General features: G+C 42.2%; 1 protein-coding gene across 1 annotated transcript in view; it reads left to right on the top strand.

The window, feature by feature from the left end:
* The window catches only part of LOC110377351 (bromodomain adjacent to zinc finger domain protein 1A), a 28,425-nt gene that overhangs the window by 6,380 nt on the left and 3,773 nt on the right, over nucleotides 1-18,272 (top strand). The window contains exons 8-24 of the mRNA XM_064039654.1: nucleotides 183-352; nucleotides 2,582-2,706; nucleotides 3,154-3,388; nucleotides 3,756-3,932; nucleotides 6,290-6,468; nucleotides 7,172-7,354; nucleotides 7,922-8,092; nucleotides 8,497-8,629; nucleotides 9,318-9,512; nucleotides 9,946-10,220; nucleotides 11,283-11,395; nucleotides 12,152-12,324; nucleotides 12,990-13,073; nucleotides 14,523-14,634; nucleotides 17,065-17,144; nucleotides 17,392-17,522; nucleotides 18,030-18,193. Of these exons, the coding sequence (XP_063895724.1) occupies nucleotides 183-352; nucleotides 2,582-2,706; nucleotides 3,154-3,388; nucleotides 3,756-3,932; nucleotides 6,290-6,468; nucleotides 7,172-7,354; nucleotides 7,922-8,092; nucleotides 8,497-8,629; nucleotides 9,318-9,512; nucleotides 9,946-10,220; nucleotides 11,283-11,395; nucleotides 12,152-12,324; nucleotides 12,990-13,073; nucleotides 14,523-14,634; nucleotides 17,065-17,144; nucleotides 17,392-17,522; nucleotides 18,030-18,193 (2,700 nt within the window). The remainder of the gene's footprint in view (nucleotides 1-182; nucleotides 353-2,581; nucleotides 2,707-3,153; nucleotides 3,389-3,755; nucleotides 3,933-6,289; nucleotides 6,469-7,171; nucleotides 7,355-7,921; nucleotides 8,093-8,496; nucleotides 8,630-9,317; nucleotides 9,513-9,945; nucleotides 10,221-11,282; nucleotides 11,396-12,151; nucleotides 12,325-12,989; nucleotides 13,074-14,522; nucleotides 14,635-17,064; nucleotides 17,145-17,391; nucleotides 17,523-18,029; nucleotides 18,194-18,272) is intronic.

The following is an 18,272-nucleotide window of genomic DNA, read 5'->3' as shown; positions in this document are numbered from 1 at the left end:
AACCCGTGTCAGGTCGAAACATGGGTGGAGTATCCAAGCCTCGATTAACTGTCTCGAGGAAATTAACGCTACGTATTATGCCAAATATGCTTATGCACATTAAAGGATACCTTGCTGTCGAGGGCACTAAATGCATTTATCGACTCTTGCAAGGAAATCATGATTGGTGTTCTGGTCCCCAGACTGCACCTGCTATCATCAGGGTCAGGTCCGGGCGGGCGCTGCGCCACGTGGCGCTACCAGGCTCGCGGCGGGTACACGAGCGCGGACGACGCGGGGCTGCGTCTGCGCGTGCAGCACCCGCGGCTGCTGCGCAGTCTCGCTGCCACGCATGTCGCTGATCTGCCGCTAGGTGAGTGTATACTGTAACGTGGCGCTACAGGCTCGCGGCGGGTACACGAGCGCGGACGACGCGGGGCTGCGTCTGCGCGTGCAGCACCCGCGGCTGCTGCGCAGTCTCGCTGCCACGCATGTCGCTGATCTGCCGCTAGGTGAGTGTATACTGTAACGTGGCGCTACAGGCTCGCGGCGGGTACACGAGCGCGGACGACGCGGGGCTGCGTCTGCGCGTGCAGCACCCGCGGCTGCTGCGCAGTCTCGCTGCCACGCATGTCGCTGATCTGCCGCTAGGTGAGTGTATACTGGTGTAACGTGGCGCTACAGGCTCGCGGCGGGTACACGAGCGCGGACGACGCGGGGCTGCGTCTGCGCGTGCAGCACCCGCGGCTGCTGCGCAGTCTCGCTGCCACGCATGTCGCTGATCTGCCGCTAGGTGAGTGTATACTGTAACGTGGCGCTACAGGCTCGCGGCGGGTACACGAGCGCGGACGACGCGGGGCTGCGTCTGCGCGTGCAGCACCCGCGGCTGCTGCGCAGTCTCGCTGCCACGCATGTCGCTGATCTGCCGCTAGGTGAGTGTATACTGGGTGTAACGTGGCGCTACAGGCTCGCGGCGGGTACACGAGCGCGGACGACGCGGGGCTGCGTCTGCGCGTGCAGCACCCGCGGCTGCTGCGCAGTCTCGCTGCCACGCATGTCGCTGATCTGCCGCTAGGTGAGTGTATACTGGTGTAACGTGGCGCTACAGGCTCGCGGCGGGTACACGAGCGCGGACGACGCGGGGCTGCGTCTGCGCGTGCAGCACCCGCGGCTGCTGCGCAGTCTCGCTGCCACGCATGTCGCTGATCTGCCGCTAGGTGAGTGTATACTGTAACGTGGCGCTACAGGCTCGCGGCGGGTACACGAGCGCGGACGACGCGGGGCTGCGTCTGCGCGTGCAGCACCCGCGGCTGCTGCGCAGTCTCGCTGCCACGCATGTCGCTGATCTGCCGCTAGGTGAGTGTATACTGTAACGTGGCGCTACCAGGCTCGCGGCGGGTACACGAGCGCGGACGACGCGGGGCTGCGTCTGCGCGTGCAGCACCCGCGGCTGCTGCGCAGTCTCGCTGCCACGCATGTCGCTGATCTGCCGCTAGGTGAGTGTATACTGTAACGTGGCGCTACAGGCTCGCGGCGGGTACACGAGCGCGGACGACGCGGGGCTGCGTCTGCGCGTGCAGCACCCGCGGCTGCTGCGCAGTCTCGCTGCCACGCATGTCGCTGATCTGCCGCTAGGTGAGTGTATACTGGGTGTAACGTGGCGCTACAGGCTCGCGGCGGGTACACGAGCGCGGACGACGGGGCTGCGTCTGCGCGTGCAGCACCCGCGGCTGCTGCGCAGTCTCGCTGCCACGCATGTCGCTGATCTGCCGCTAGGTGAGTGTATACTGTAACGTGGCGCTACAGGCTCGCGGCGGGTACACGAGCGCGGACGACGCGGGGCTGCGTCTGCGCGTGCAGCACCCGCGGCTGCTGCGCAGTCTCGCTGCCACGCATGTCGCTGATCTGCCGCTAGGTGAGTGTATACTGGGTGTAACGTGGCGCTACAGGCTCGCGGCGGGTACACGAGCGCGGACGACGCGGGGCTGCGTCTGCGCGTGCAGCACCCGCGGCTGCTGCGCAGTCTCGCTGCCACGCATGTCGCTGATCTGCCGCTAGGTGAGTGTATACTGGGTGTAACGTGGCGCTGCCAGGCTCGCGGCGGGTACACGAGCGCGGACGACGCGGGGCTGCGTCTGCGCGTGCAGCACCCGCGGCTGCTGCGCAGTCTCGCTGCCACGCATGTCGCTGATCTGCCGCTAGGTGAGTGTATACTGGGTGTAACGTGGCGCTACAGGCTCGCGGCGGGTACACGAGCGCGGACGACGCGGGGCTGCGTCTGCGCGTGCAGCACCCGCGGCTGCTGCGCAGTCTCGCTGCCACGCATGTCGCTGATCTGCCGCTAGGTGAGTGTATACTGGGTGTAACGTGGCGCTGCCAGGCTCGCGGCGGGTACACGACATGTGTAACGGGTGTAACGTAAAAGCAAAAAGGATATATACTTCCAAAGGCACGTCAATGTACTCCTAATACTGAACTGTCGGCCCCTTTAGTACATGTATTCAAACTTGACAGAGCAACCTTTTTAGACGTCAAAAATGACATACGAATTGTCCAAAAGACACGCCCAACGCAAAGTAAATACTGATTATCTCCCCAACAGAGGACAAATTCCTGATCCTGCAATGTCTCATGAATCAAATCCTGAGCTACGCGACCGTGCGTGACGTCATAGAAGAACGACTTGAGGAGATGAAGAACAAGAAGCAAGCTCTCAGGCTGCTGCAGGTATGTAACACGGGTATCCAAGGGCTAATAAGCCTAATGGATCTTTGGGACGAAGAATGGCTTCTTGTAGCTAAATTCCAAGTTCCTTGAAGCTGAGTCTGCAGGATTTTTAACCCCCGACGCAAAAACGACGGGGTGTTATTATAAAGTTATAGCGAAACTGGAATGCAAGGGTCCAGGAGGAATTAATATGGGTTCTAGGCAACAGATGTTGAGAAAAAATATCATATGCATATTGACCACTTGTCAAACGTCTGCTTAACTTCTTTGTAATAATACACGGAAAGTTAGATGATTTTATTTATTTATATTTTTCTTTCTAGTCGATTTAGGTACCAACTTACAATAAAACGCGTATCTTGTTGTTTACATATTTATGCCCAAAGCCCTTCCGTTTCTTTAAAACATAAATCCTCCACTCAAGAAATACAAAATCACAACCCATAGATAAACGAACGGAAACGCGAAGCCCAGCTACTAGCATCAAAAGCAGAACTCCGCAAAGAAGCAGCCGCCAAGAAGGAAGAGAACAAACTCTCCGGTGAGAAGGCGAGGCTCGTAGACGAGGAAACCAAGGCTGCCGTAGAGAAACTGACTGCGGAGAGCGAGGACAAGAGAAAGGAGTATGAGAAGAAGTTGAAGGAGATGCAGATGGAGCTGTTTGAGTATACTAGTTATGTTGGTGAGTAATTTTTGTATATTCTTTTTTAATTTTGAGAAGATATAGTGATGACAGTGGGATGTTTCCTAGGTTACAGTGTTCTCGCGTCAACAATTTGACCAACACTTTCTGCCATATTTGCTTTTACCTTAGCGTGACTCCTTTGACTTTACATAGAAGACAGTTCGCTGATCTAATAGCCAAAGTTTTTACGTCCCAAAAAAGGAGCAGTTCCTCAATTCGGATGTTTGTTTTTACTCTTTTAGCACTGTGGGGCTGAAAAAAATGTTTTTTTTTTCTTTGGAAATGTTTTTTTGTATAGAAAGAAACAAAAAATCCCTGTTTGACTTTTAGAAATATATTTGATTAACTTTACTATCTTCCCCAGGCTCGGACCGCGCGTTCCGGCGCTACTGGGTGTCGCGGTCGGTGGGCGGGCTGTTCGCGGAGGCGGGCGCGGAGCCGCGCGGGCAGTGTGCACACAAGCCCGTGTGCCCCGCCTCGACAGACGGCGCCGACACCCTCGCGCACGTCGCCAGGCTCTTCGACCAGCAGTATGAGCGAGGTGCGTACTGCTTGTTACCTACAGGATCAGACCCGCGTTCCGGCGCTAGTGGGTGTCGCGGTCGGTAGGCGTAGTGCTAGAGTACATTCTGCAATACTTTATTTAAAAATCTATTTTTTATCTGCCCGTGTCTCTTTCTCCATATGAAGCAACTCCCAGCTTTAGTACCAGAGTGCAGAATGTGAGGTTTGCAAGTTAACAAGAAGCTTATGATACATCACAAGACTTTAATATTTCCCTTTCATTATACACTCTTTTGCAAAAAAAACGGGCACCTATGCGAAATCTTAGTTTTAAGGGCTTTACGTGTATTTCAAAGGGTTTTAATGATCATAGTATATTTCTAGCATCAAAAGAGTTAGCCGAGCATGCGTGAGAGTGTATTCTAAATTTGAATTTTGTACAATTGCTAAGAAATGGGTTAAACCTTGTTTTGGACTAATTGCTGGCAGAAAGTTCATCGGTGTTTTGAAAAGTTTTTGAAGTGATTTTCAGGAAAATGATAATGCAGTTTTAATTTATGATTAATGTACTTTTTTGTTAGATCAAAACATTTTTGAAAAACTATCCGTATTTGATAAAATGTTCACCTGCTCTAAATGGGCTATACTGATGATTGATGGCAATGTTAAGAGTTTCGGTATTTTAGTGTAAAGCGTTGTATTGTTTAGATATTGTACTCACGTGTTTTAAAATATCGCATTTTCATAATTAAACACTATTTAGAGGAGTATCGGTACTTTGAGCTGCGACAAAACCAATTTAAAGTGAGCAGTGCCGATCACAACTCGTCTCCTATCAGACTTTGACATTTTTAAAAGCCTTGAAATTCTATAAAATACAGAAAATAGCGCATCGACGGTGAACACGAGGTCTTAAGGTCTCGTAATCACTGATTTTTAAACAACCTCGTCTCTTGGGAAGCTCCGTAGACCTCTGAAGATCTATGAGTCTGAACGTTCAAATAGCGTGTTTTCATCCCACGGGCATTTTATTAAATAAACTTGCCTATACCGAGATTTTCTGGCATCTACAGGACTTTCCTGCTTAAATCATAACAATAATTGGCTATCTGCTCATTTCTTAAGAAACATACGTTTGGCCAATAATTTTGAATTCTTGACTCCCTTTCAGCTAAATCGTCGTTTAGTAACCCGATACCTATGGAGTTATCGAGAGCTTCAACGAGGCAATAATTTGACCTTTTAGATAGCTTTAACCCTCCTCATTATTTTTCATGTGGTTAATTTTAACATTTATCACAAAATTTGGTATTCTTTAAATGTCAAAGTCCGATAGGAGACGGGTTGTGGTGGGCACTGCTTACTTTAAATTGGTTTTGTCGCAGCCCAAGGTACTGATACTCTTCTAAATAGTGTTTATTTATGAAAAAGCGATATTTTAGAACACGTGGGTACAATATCTAAACAATACAACGCTTTACACTAAAATACCGAAACTCTTAATATTGCCATCAATCATCAGTATAGCCCATTTAGGGCAGGTGAACATTTTATCAAATACGGATAGTTTTTCAAAAATGTTTTGATCTAACAAAAAAGTACATTAATCATTAATTAAAACTGCATTATCATTTTCCTGAAAATCACTTCAAAAACTTTTCAAAACACCGACGAACTTTCTGCCAGCAATTAGTCCAAAACAAGGTTTAACCAATTTCTTAGCAATTGTACAAAATTCAAATTTAGAATACACTCTCACGCATGCTCGGCTAACTCTTTTGATGCTAGAAACATACTATAATCATTAAAACCCTTTGAAATACACGTAAAGCCCTTAAAACTAAGATTTCGCATAGGTGCCCGTTTTTTTTGCAAAAGAGTTTATTTGACCGCATGTATTCGAATAAATAATAACTTAATACTAGTATGCCATCAATGCCACATTCAGTACAAACCTACTTCATGCATCTATGTTATGATTTGGTTCTACCCACATTTTTGTATTTTTTTTTTTGTTTGTGTTACTTTTTATAGAAGTACCTACCTTTGTGCGCTCGAATCATTTATGTTAGTTTTAAATATTATTTCTCAGTAAGTAAATTATATAAAATTCTTTATGACAAATAAAGTTGTTCTTAAACCTTATAAATCCTATGACAGTTTCATTAAATAAACAGTTCTAACACCCATTCTATGCGTTTTTGCTGGAAAGAAGTAGCGTAAGAAACTCCCCATTAAAGTCGGAAAATATTTTAAAGGCATATGCTACTTAAACTAAGTTCAAGTAAGTGTATTATATTACAAGCTTAATCTCTTTAATTTTTTTCTATATTCTGCTATAAAACAAAAATACCTTTTTCTCTCACAAATCCTCACTACCAAACCTCACTCCAGCAGGCAGCGACAAAGAGAACGAGTCGGGCGGTAATTCCCGCGGCAGTTCGCCCAAGAAGCCGCTGTCCAGCGTCAACGGCCTCAGCCAGAAGCCGCCGGCGTTGGATACCAGCACCCAGCAGCTGAGGGAACTGCTCATGTGTACTGGTGATGTTACTACGTGTCTTGTGCATGGGAAGGTTAGTACAAATAAATAATAAATAATTTATCTCTAAAAAACTTAATCACAAAATGTACTTAAATATAGCATCTTACTCAAAGTAAATACACATAAATCTTAATGGACCACAGTAGTATTTTATCTTGATTTTCGTGAAGTCACTAATACCTAACTTCGGACAAACAAAGCTACTGATCAAGATTTGTATATGTCTTACAAGTTAATATGAAGTTAATTAGCATTCTTGTGTGTTTTATGACCATCTTGTGAATTTCTGCTGAGCAAATCACCAATTTCTTGCCAACGTTATAAAGACGGGAACTGCGCAAAACATACATAGTTCTGTCTAAATGTGCTACATTACGTGCACTCATTGCGGTCAGATGCTACGAGCTACGTACGTGCTACGCGGTGCTACGCCGTTGCTACGAAGAACGTCACATACTACGAAGTTCTTCTGCGTAGCTATCTGAGATACGCAGACGTGCTTATACTTATCGCAGTTTGAACGCTAAAGTACCTATTGATTTCAGACACTTATGCGAATGCTAATGCACATGTAACCTGCACATGTCTAATATGTAAATAAAACTAATTTTACGGATTTTATCGCGGTTATACTAATATTATTTAATCCCGACGTTTTGGATCCTTTACAGCACCCATGGTCACGGGCAGACTGACTTTAATACCTGTTATCAATATATTTTTATCTTCCCCAGTCGGAGCGCCCCCGCTGGTATGTGTACCACACAGAAGCCCAACTAGAAGCGTTAACAGCGTCTCTGAACAAGCGAGGACTGCGAGAAGGCGAGTTGCGCAATGCCTTACAGCAAGAGCACGCTCACCTCGTGCCGCATCTAGCGAAGTGTCCCACGCATCTGCTCAATCCTGCTGCTGCCACTGTAAGTATATAGGTACACGATACTAATATGCCATTATGTATGTCTCTAGTGTATCTACTCTACAGGATTGAATTTTAAGTAATGCACAAAAAAAACTGGTGGTTCAGAATCAATAACAGAACATATCTGCATCATCAGTACCTGAACATTATCCGCCTTAAATTCGGCAAAATATAGACATACTACACTATATACAATCGGTTACAAAATAAACATCTTTCGCTATCAATAACATTTTTTTTGTACTGAAACACAACAAAATAAAAGTATACCAGCCTAACTTATAAAAATCTCTAATCACCTTCTAAGCAACATTTTAACTAATCACTACTTAAAGTCTTGTTAATAAATGTTAGTTAAGACATGCATAAGCAACGTTTATAAGTAAGAATTTTGGAGGTCGACACCCGAAAGGTTAAACAGCCCTTAAGTATTACTTATTATTTAATTCACGTTTATAAGTAAGGCTGTACGTATCTATAAAACTTATTTAACTAAAAATTTACAAAGTTTGCGCACTGAATAAAATTAATTAGGATCTCTATATACTCAACATTCAACCCCCAGCCGCCGCCGGCGCCGTCAGCACACTACACGCGACACCGCAAGTTCCAACCTTCGCTGCTGGTGCCTGATGACTCCACAGTCTGCGAGGCTCTCGAGCTGTCTCTCAGAGATCATATACTGGAACTCGAGGAGAAAATCTTCCAAGGATGTCTTGGAGCACTTAAAGTTAAGGTATGTGGTTGTTTTAGGGTTAAATAACGAACAATATCTTCAAGGATTTGATCAAGATATCGTTCCCACAATTCTGCCTAACTGTCCATAATTGATTACCACAACTTATTTACCTGAACCCATGTAATATTTAACTTTCAAAGCATAACAATTGATGCATTTTGTTGGAGATAATATTGCAAGCCGTGACGATAAATGGCACTATACTCACTTATGCTGTAAGAAGACAAAGCAAAAATCTTTATTTCAGATAGACCTATTACAGATTCTTACGAATCATCAATAGCTAGGTGTACGTTTCCAAGGAGTGAGTGGGTCTTATAGAGAAGAACCGGCAAGAAACTCCTTTTCAAAACAGAAGCTTTTACAATATTTACGTTAAAATATAATTACCTTATGTCCAGGACCGTGAAGCGTGGCGTGGTACTATAATGTTGCGCGGCTACGACAAGCAGGCCGACTTCCTCACGTGGGGGCCCGACCAGCAATACCGGGATGACTACCATCTACCCGACGGAGTGCTAAGACTACCCACCGGTAAGTTACATTAACAACTGGCTTCCACCCGCGGTTTTACCCGTGTCCCGATATGACTGTTTCCCGTCGTGTAGCATCGATAAGAAGGTCGACTTCCTCACGTGGGAACCTGACCAGCAATACAGGGACGACTACCATCTACCCGACGGAGTGCTAAGACTACCCACCGGTAAGTTAGAAGAACATTTTAAAGTTATAAGTTCTTTTATTTCATAAAGAACTTTCACAGGTTCTTATGAGACTTCAAAAGCACTTAAAATCAACTTCAAAAGAAGTGTAGGTCATAGTTATCATCAAACAGATCAAAGGGGTGGATCCAGCTCTCAAAAAAAGGTTGAGGGCACATTCATTAATAGGGGTAGTCATACAGGGAGTACAGTCAAAATCTGTTATAACGACATCCAAGAGACTACTCATATTTAGTCGTAAAAACCGATAGTTGTAATAACCAGTGACAGTTTAGCATTCAGCCAGGACCTTTGATTTTAGTCAACTTAACCGCCATAAACGGTTTTGACTGTATATAGAGAGAGTACATAAGACCCACAAGAAGAAATAAGTGTGACAGCCAAAGTAAATTTAGGTTGTGGGCACGCCTTCAGGGTAGATTCACCGCGGCACTTCAAATAACATTCCAATAACTATTCAACTAAGAAAAAGCTTCTAACTTTGTACACCTTCTCCACAGATATAGAGGAATCAGACATGAAAACAATAGCAGTGAACAAATACCGCGACCCGGGGTACTACCTGGAAGCCCCGAAGCTGAACGGCGTGAAGCTCCCGGCGGCGGGCGCGGCGCCCGACGTGGTGCGCGGGCTGGCGGGCGCGCTGCTGCAGGTGTCGCAGGCTATACATCATAAGTACCTCAAACGGCCGCTTGGTGAGTTAGATGATTATATTGGTTGATGGAAAACTTGCATTGTTTATGTGGAGATACGTGTCAAAGTTGGACATTGTAATGGTGTGGAGATTGTGGGAAAAAATAGATGTTACAATATCGGTAATTTGCGATTGCTGTAAAGATATTTTATCGACATTGAAATCTTTGATACAATAATATACAAAATCAGTTGACACAACTGACATTAGAAGCACTAAAGCTACTGTATGCGGAAGTGATAACTGATTTTAGATTTTATTTCAGTGAAAATAAGATTCATAATAGCATGACACTGAAAAAAATACTCCATACAACTCCTGCATCTTCCATTTTACAATTCAAATTTTTAGGTTGATCAGTTATTACATCCATTACAACTTACCTTGAAGTTGTAGTGCCTATTCTATTTATATAATTCCTATATTACACCCAGGTCTAGACGACAAAGAACGCAAAGACCGCGAAGCCCGGAACAAGCCTTTAGAACTCGAAGCTCTCCAACGCTGGGAAGTCTCCCTCATGGAGTGCAAGAGCTACTCCCAGGTCGTCCTCCACCTCTTCACCCTGGACTCCAGCATCACCTGGTCGGCCTCCATCCTCAACGCCTGCTGCCGTCTGTGCAGGCGGAAGACTGACCCTGAAAACATGCTGCTGTGTGACGGGTGTAATAAAGGACATCATTTGTACTGTTTGAAGCCTAAACTTACCGTGAGTACATTTTTGCAGTTAGTTTGAAAGAAAGAAAAAAATAGTGGTCTCCAGTTGTAATTTGAGCATCTTGGACAGTCGTTAGCGGTAGACGGAATCTAAAAAGTCCACGGAGTAAGGAAAGATGAGTCATCTTGTTCTCCATGAGAAATACTGACAACCAGTCTTTGCAAGGGGTATCGAGTCACCCAAGTAATTGGTTGAGGTGGTCATATGGGCAGTTGCTCCAATGCAATGATAAATTTGATCACTATGTTCTAAAAATAAGTGTAAAAAATAAATATGACCTGCTGCAGTTGCATTGTAAAGAATCTTCCTAAGGTAAATTGAACCATATATCAACTGCGTATGGCACAGTTTCACTTGAATTTTAATTGCACCATAGTTTACGTATTTTTTAATTCTATATAAGCTTGTATGCAATATAATTTGTACCTTATTCAGCTTACATTAAAGTAGAAATTGAATTGTTGTCACAATATTAAGTGTGCACTTACACATTCATGCATTGTTTTCACGCCGACAGTCGAGATGGTATCGAAAGGTTTGTCTTGGATCTACGTTTATTATACTTTACATGCAGAAAGTTTCGTGTGATTCTTTACTATTTTGTTGAGTGATTGTCATGTGAATATTTTGTTGAATATTTAATTTTATGCAGTTATTATAGGGGGAGTTGCACTATTTAGGCCTATTTTCACTGACAACTATCGTCTGTTTATCTTAAAACAACTATTTGTAATTTGTTTCAAGAAAACAGACGTTTATGTTGTCAGCAAATTTGGGCTATAATCATAACGATAGCCGAATATCTAGCCGGATCAAATCGGCGGTTTGACGACTGGTTATGTGGTTACCGTTATAGGTACTTACCCTAGGTTTTGTAAAATCCAAAGGATGATCGCATTTTGCATTTATCTATTCATTAATAAAACTGCATGAAATTAAATATCCAACTTAGTTTATGAGGAATGCTTAGATAAGTATTATTTAGCTGTAGGTACATTATGTCTGCTTAATTAACATTAATTTAAAAACATGTTTTTTATTTAATTTAAACAGAAAGTGCCTGAAGGAGACTGGTTCTGCGATCAGTGCAAGCCCAAAGAGAGAACGCCGCGGAAGAGAAGGAAACTATTCTCTGATGATGATGTTGAAGAAGAACTGGATAATAGGTAATAATACATTTATTTAATTAAATTCTAATAGAGTAAGCAATTTTAACATTGACTCAAACAAATGAAAAAAGTGGTTAAAAGAATGATTTTAGTGGAATTGTAACTAACATTATTTTAGAGCTCATCTTCTTTTTAATGCTATCGACTGTCAATTTCTTAACTTGTATGTCACAACCTTCACCTCGATATAGCTGTGTCAAGGACGACTCCTCCCCCTCTTTCCTACGAGCTATTTTTGAAATGGGCAACTAGAATCAAACGTAATCATATGTATTTTTGACGTTCATAAGTTACTGATGTTTTTGGAAAATCATCAAGTCGTATAAGGGTGCGTCCACATCTGGCGAATGTGCCGCGAATGTGCAGCTCGCGAGCCATTTGCGAGCTGCCCGCGAGCTGTGCGCGTGCATTTTTGTTCGATGGCCGCTTCTGCTTGGCCCGCGCCCTGCTCGCGCGCGACCTAAGCGCCGCACGCGAGCGGCGCGCAGGCGGCGCGCGATCTTCGATACTGAGCCAGTAAACGGAACTGTGCGGGCGAGAACTGATTGCGCGCAGATCGCGCGCCGCTCGCGCGCTCTATACGAGCCTTGCGTGAGTTGCGCTAAAGAGGCGCACCGAACCATTGCGGTGACTGCACCCGCGCAGCTCGCGGGTAGGTCGCAAACGGCTCGCGAGCTGCACATTCGCCAGATGTGGACGCACCCTAAGGTGTCTCACATCAGTCATATTGTAACGAAATGATTTGTCCCCCAGTGACAACGATTCCCTGTGCGTGGACGCAGTATGCGGCGCGTGCGGCAGCGGCGGCCGCCTCGCCGCGCGCTGCTCCGCCTGCTCCGCGCGGTACCACACCGAATGTGCCACGCCTAGGCCTTCAAGAGCTGCGAAACGCTGGCAGTGTGCCAACTGTCTCGCTCCTACTAGAGGTCAGTTACTCTAAACTTTACTTAACTGTCAGTAAGCCTACGACGGAACACGACAACTTTTAGTCAGTAAAAGTCTGACACTCCCTCACCGCTGCCAACTCACAGCGGGAGGGGGGTCATTTGATGATTTATATTCATTCTACAGCGTTAATATTCCATTTTATTGCTTTAGCAACCAGCAGATTTTTTTGGAAATAGTGAATTGAATTTCATTTGTTGTCCATCTATAACAGTTTAAAAGAGAGAATTGAAAAGTTTTTAACTTTACTGTCCCATGTGCCATATATGATACACACCGATTGTTTAAATATTGTGTAGACATCGTAAACAATGAAATGGTTAAGATAATAAGATGCAAATACAAAAAAAAAAATTACACTATAAGTCTGACGCCAGTCTAACCAAGGGGTATTGGGTTGCCCGGGTAACTGGGTTGAGGAGGTCAGATAGGCAGACGCTCCTTATAAAGCATTGGTATTCAGCTACATCTGGTTAGACTGGAAGCCGACCCCAATATAGTTGGGAAAAATGCTCGGAGGATGGAGGATGATTTTTACACTAAAAACTGTCCCCAAAAATATTTAAAAGCTAGCGAAATTATGATTAACTAGTTTAATATGTAAGCCCTACAATAGTACAAATAAATAACTGGTATATACCACTAGAGGCGAGCGGACGGCGCTGCGCGGCGGCCGCCGTGGCCAACATCCACCACTACACGCGGGCGCTGCACACGCGACACTCCACCGGTGCGTCACACACACGGCTGCGGAATTATTATACATCTGTGTCTTACATGAGTCTATCGAACGTTCTAGATTGTTTACATCAGCTTAGCTTCTATGATAGTACATATTCCAGGAAGTAATAAGAATTGAAAAACTTTTTTGCAAAAAAAAAATCGTAACCGTAGTACATGGAACCTTCTTTTAATTCTGACAAATACTGTGTTAAAAACCGAATCAAAATCGTTTCAGCCAAAAGTGAGATAATCACGCACCTACACATACACACAGGTCAAACTGACAGCATCCTTGTTTGTGACTTTTTATCCGGGTGCGCTGAGGTCTCGTAGGAAGTACTCCTACGAGATATGAATGAAACCCCTGGAGGAAGTAGGCAGTATCCCAATTCTCGTGACCGTTGTACTAGGTTACATCGAATTAGATTGAGAGCTAAAAAAAATTGAGAACTCAACATCAACACCCAAGTTCATAAAAATGCTGAATATCGAAATATTGATCGGACTCGTGGATTGACTCATGTAAAACAATATATTCCGTAGCCAAGTGACTGGTCGTTAAGTGGTATCATCTGTCTGCTCCACCACCTTCTCATGAGCTTTGCATCTTCATTTGCACGGCGTTGGTCTATTCTTTCGGTGTATTTTAGTTTATTTTTATTTTCTGTGACGTCTGCCTATATTCCCTTTAATACCGCATGCCGGTGTAAAATTAAATATTTAAAACTTCCAGGGTTAATAAGATGCTTAAATACCTAAACCTTTTTCAGAGGTTTTTAGGAAATCTCTAATTGTTTTTAAAGTTACTGCAGTTAAGAATTGATCTACAGTTGAAAAGGTCTTTGTTTAAGACAGTGATCGATATCAATTCAATATAAAAACTGTATAACGCACGAAGAAACTAATTTACGAAACCGACTGTTTTTCAATCTGGATTCTTTAATAAAAGCATTGTTTTCTTGTAAAATGTACCTTATTCAAACTACTATATACTTTCAATCTCTGGGGCTGTGTAACAATCTATCTTTAAGCGCTTTCTAACACCGCTTGTTAGCGCTCACTAACACGCCCATCAAGAATCGCTTACACATCAACTTCCATACTACACGGAGTATCCAATAAATGGAGTAACATGTTATACGTTGACTAAAAATAACGGTGACTAAAAGCTACGCTCAAAATAAATATTAAGTGTTGCAAATTATCTACCAATTTACTTGGTGGAGAATGCGGTGTCAAAAAATTTGATATTGCTAAAAGATTACTAACAATTTCTCGAGTGCAAAAGTGTGCTTTATCTGATTTTTTTGTAATATTTGTCATTGACGTTCTATTATTAACGAAGCATTCAATACTTTCAGTTACATATTTGAACAGCTTCTACAATATCTCCATTTATTACATACTCCGTTGCGTCACCCTTTACAACTCAAAACTAACATTCTTCTCCTTACAGACTCAGACGACAGTGAGTACAATACTGCGCTGGTGAAGCTGAAGACCAAACGCGCTAGAAGCAGCAAGGAGTCTTCACCACTGCACAATGGTACCGCTAAGCGGGGACGGAAGTAAGTATACTTGGTCACTCAATACTTTAATGCGTACAGTCTACTTCAGGTCAGTGGTAACAGTTTTATAGGAAAATCGTACTTATTACTATTGAGCTAAGGTGCATGACAGTTACCACTGATGTGCGGTCTACCGTACCATAATGTTTACAGTTGTTGGTACACAGGTAATTTTTGTCATAAATATGGACCCTGTCGGGCACAGCATGTACAATAGTAGGTTACGGATATGTGTGAAAGTTAGGAGTTGCTTTTATTTTCGCCACTTCATCAAAAGAGTGCATGCAAAAGTCAAACCTATATTTTATCGCCGGAAATAATATATTAAGGACGCTTTTACATTTCTCACTCGCTCAATTTTAGGTAAACTAGCGGCAACACAACGACATTGCGCTCACACACACATACAAGCCATTGTTGGCCAGATTTTGTACATCACTCAACAAAATTTGATACTTGCAAGATTTTTTATGTTATATTATTTTTTTTCGACTATAACTAGTTGTAACTTAGTGTTTGTAAAGGGTTTCTCGATATTGATATGATGATCTTTAAATTTTGTGTGATGTGTTTGTCATCGGATTAAATGAGTACTGGGGTATTCAGCACTAAGTAACCCCTCTATACATAAGTATTTTGGAAGAAAATAAAAACAGTTGTGAGAAATTAAAATGTAATAAAATAAAAATAAAGTAAACAACCAAAAAAATATGAAAACAAAATGACAAAATTAACATATTTTTAAGAATTTTTTTTAACGGTCAATATTTTTCTTGAATGTGAACTATGGTCCCTAAGGCTCATAGACCTAGTGTATCGTGGGCCAACCAGTCCTGGAAGTAAACAGGTGTTGTAGAATTTAACTAAATGTCCTTCCATGTTTTCCTTCCAGAACTGGTCGTCTCGTTCCACAAATGCATATTTTATCATTGCCAGTCCATACGGCAAATACGCATTGGTTTTGACCAGTTACTCGTAACTGGTCCTGAATTTGGTAATACCATTTGCTTTTTTTGTTTATTATAAAACCTTCTGAGGTGCATTTCCAAAAGTCAATCCAAAAGTCAAAAAATATCAGAATGGCTGTCACCTTAGGATGCTGAATATCTTTAAAACCACGAGGGTAGCAATAGGTAGCAACTAATGGTAGCTGGTAGCAATTAGGTAGCAACTCTCTATATGTATTTCGAGAGGATCGGTGATTTGTGACGGCGGTCTTGATGCAAACTATTAAAAACGGTTGTCGTGTCTCATTTGTCGTGTTTCCATTATTAATTATGAATTTTAAAAACATTAATTTATATAACATAAATTAAAAAACATTAATTATGAACATACACACACTCATACATACATACGTAGCCTGTCAAAATCATAACTCTTCTTTAGCTTTACCGTAGTTGGGTAAATACCTAAAATGTGTCATTATTTTATTTCTTAACTCCAACATTTTTTTTTTGGTCTATATCCAAATTTTTTAGGCCGAGGCATCTGTAAAAAAATTTACTATTTCATAAAAAAAAAAGTTCGCCATCATGAAATAAATACACATTTTCAAAATCACAACCCCCAAAAATCTTTTAATTGATTACTCATAATATCAAATTATTAAAAAAATGTGCCCGCCATTTTGAATTAAAAAAATATTACTGTCATTTTAATAGGTATCTATTATAGGTATATATTATACAATTCTAATAAGTACGTACGTAAGTACGGCCATCATACAACATGATGGCCGTACTTACTTTTGTTTTGATCCGAAAAAGTATCAACGTATTTCAGTCCCAGTACACAAATCGTTACACTCTTTATCATAGATTTTACGTATTTATTTTTTCCGACAAAGCGATACACCCGTGCTTCCACGAGCGCGTCTGAGCGCGGAATGACGGTCCGAGACGTGCGCATAGCGAAAAAATGTATGAAGAAATTTGAGAGTGATTTTATAATTTATTGTAAATTATAAAGTGGTTTATGTATGTCCAAAAAAAATAGATGAACGTGTAGAAAATTACATTAGCTGTGATTTTTTTATTATTGGAAGTTATAAATCAACTCCACATTTGGGTTACACGTACTTATTCAGACTCCTTTTTTTGTACTTTTTTATGATTCTTCCGGCGGTGAAAACGAAATTGTGTAAAAAAAAAGTATGGGACTGTGTAATTCTAATGCATTTAACGTGGAGATGAATAAATTACCTTTCATTTAATACCATAATATTGTCAAAATTGTAACTGCTTATGTGTCAAAATGGTACCTAAAAAACATTGATATTTGCGAGAAACCGAGCAAGCGTCCTTAAGAAGGAACTAGCTTCTGTCAGCTTCTACACCCACGTCTCGTTGGAAGTACTTACTCCGCGCACCTTGATAATAATTGTCGATTGTCTTCTTCAATAAATCGAATTCTCTGTTTCTTCTTTAGACCAAAAAATCATGAAGACGTGAACACAAGCGGACACTCCACCAGAAGATCAAAGGGCTCACTCACGAATGGACATCATGGTATGTGTAATCTTCATTTACAGTCGTTTCGTAAGATCAGCAAAGTTGGATGAAATTGGTCTTGTTTCTCCACTTGTCATGCCATAGACACAATAGAGGTATACAAGACACAATTCTTGAAGTCATCTTATTATATACATTCGAAATTCCCTTAATTTCAAAAGTTATTAGGTATTTGTGAATTAGTATAAATGTGTGAGTTATTATTGTGAATTACTATAAATGTTTCTCTATATGGATATTACAGAAGAGAAGCCAAGCAAAAAGCGCAGCAGTCGAGTGTCCCCGCTGCACACGGAACAGTTGCAGACGTTGCTGCGTGACGTCATGAAGCACAAGGACTGCTGGCCCTTCTACGAGCCCGTCTCGCTTGAAGATGTAAGTTACAGTGGCATACATGCCATACATATCATACATGTTTCTAGCTTTCATTTGCGACTGGTGTCCCATGGGAACTACTCGTACCCGGATAAAAAGTATAAAAGTCCGAATAGGTATAAAATAATAATAAGTATATTTTTAAATGTTTTTTATTTTTATATTTAATATTTAAAAATGTAAATTATATGTTTGAAAATAAATAAATGACAAATCAAAAAGTTTTCCTCAATAATGGGGGTATCTAATACTGTAAGATTTTTTTTATTGCTCCAGTTGTTACTTAGATTAGCGCGGTTGAATTTTTACAACCCAAGTTTCATTAACATCAGATGTTTGGAAAAGTGACATACATAAACAAATTTAAACAGTAGAATGAGACTACATATTTCAAACCTAGCGCACAAATGGCGTCACAAATTTAACCTGTCCATAGCAATCACCACGATATTAACCTTTCTATAACTTATTAAAACTACTATTGAATATCCTACTCTGTGTTCCCAGGTCCCCGACTACTTACAAGTGATAGACCAGCCGATGGACTTCACAACCATCCGCAACAAGCTGGAGGCCGGCGACTACACGGCCGACGAGCATCTCATCGCCGACGCCGCGCTCGTCTTCCTCAATTGCTATACGTACAATAAGGATGACCATCCTGTTGCCAAGTTAGTATTGTTGTTTATTGAAGTATTTCGCGAACCCGGATAAATGATATTTAACTTACAAATAAGTTAAAATAAAACT

This window comes from Helicoverpa armigera, chromosome 20, assembly GCF_030705265.1.
Source record: "Helicoverpa armigera isolate CAAS_96S chromosome 20, ASM3070526v1, whole genome shotgun sequence".
NCBI classification, from domain to species: Eukaryota; Metazoa; Arthropoda; class Insecta; order Lepidoptera; family Noctuidae; genus Helicoverpa; species Helicoverpa armigera.
Note: the sequence above shows the minus strand (reverse complement) of the source record. Positions and strands in the feature narration are given on the sequence as shown.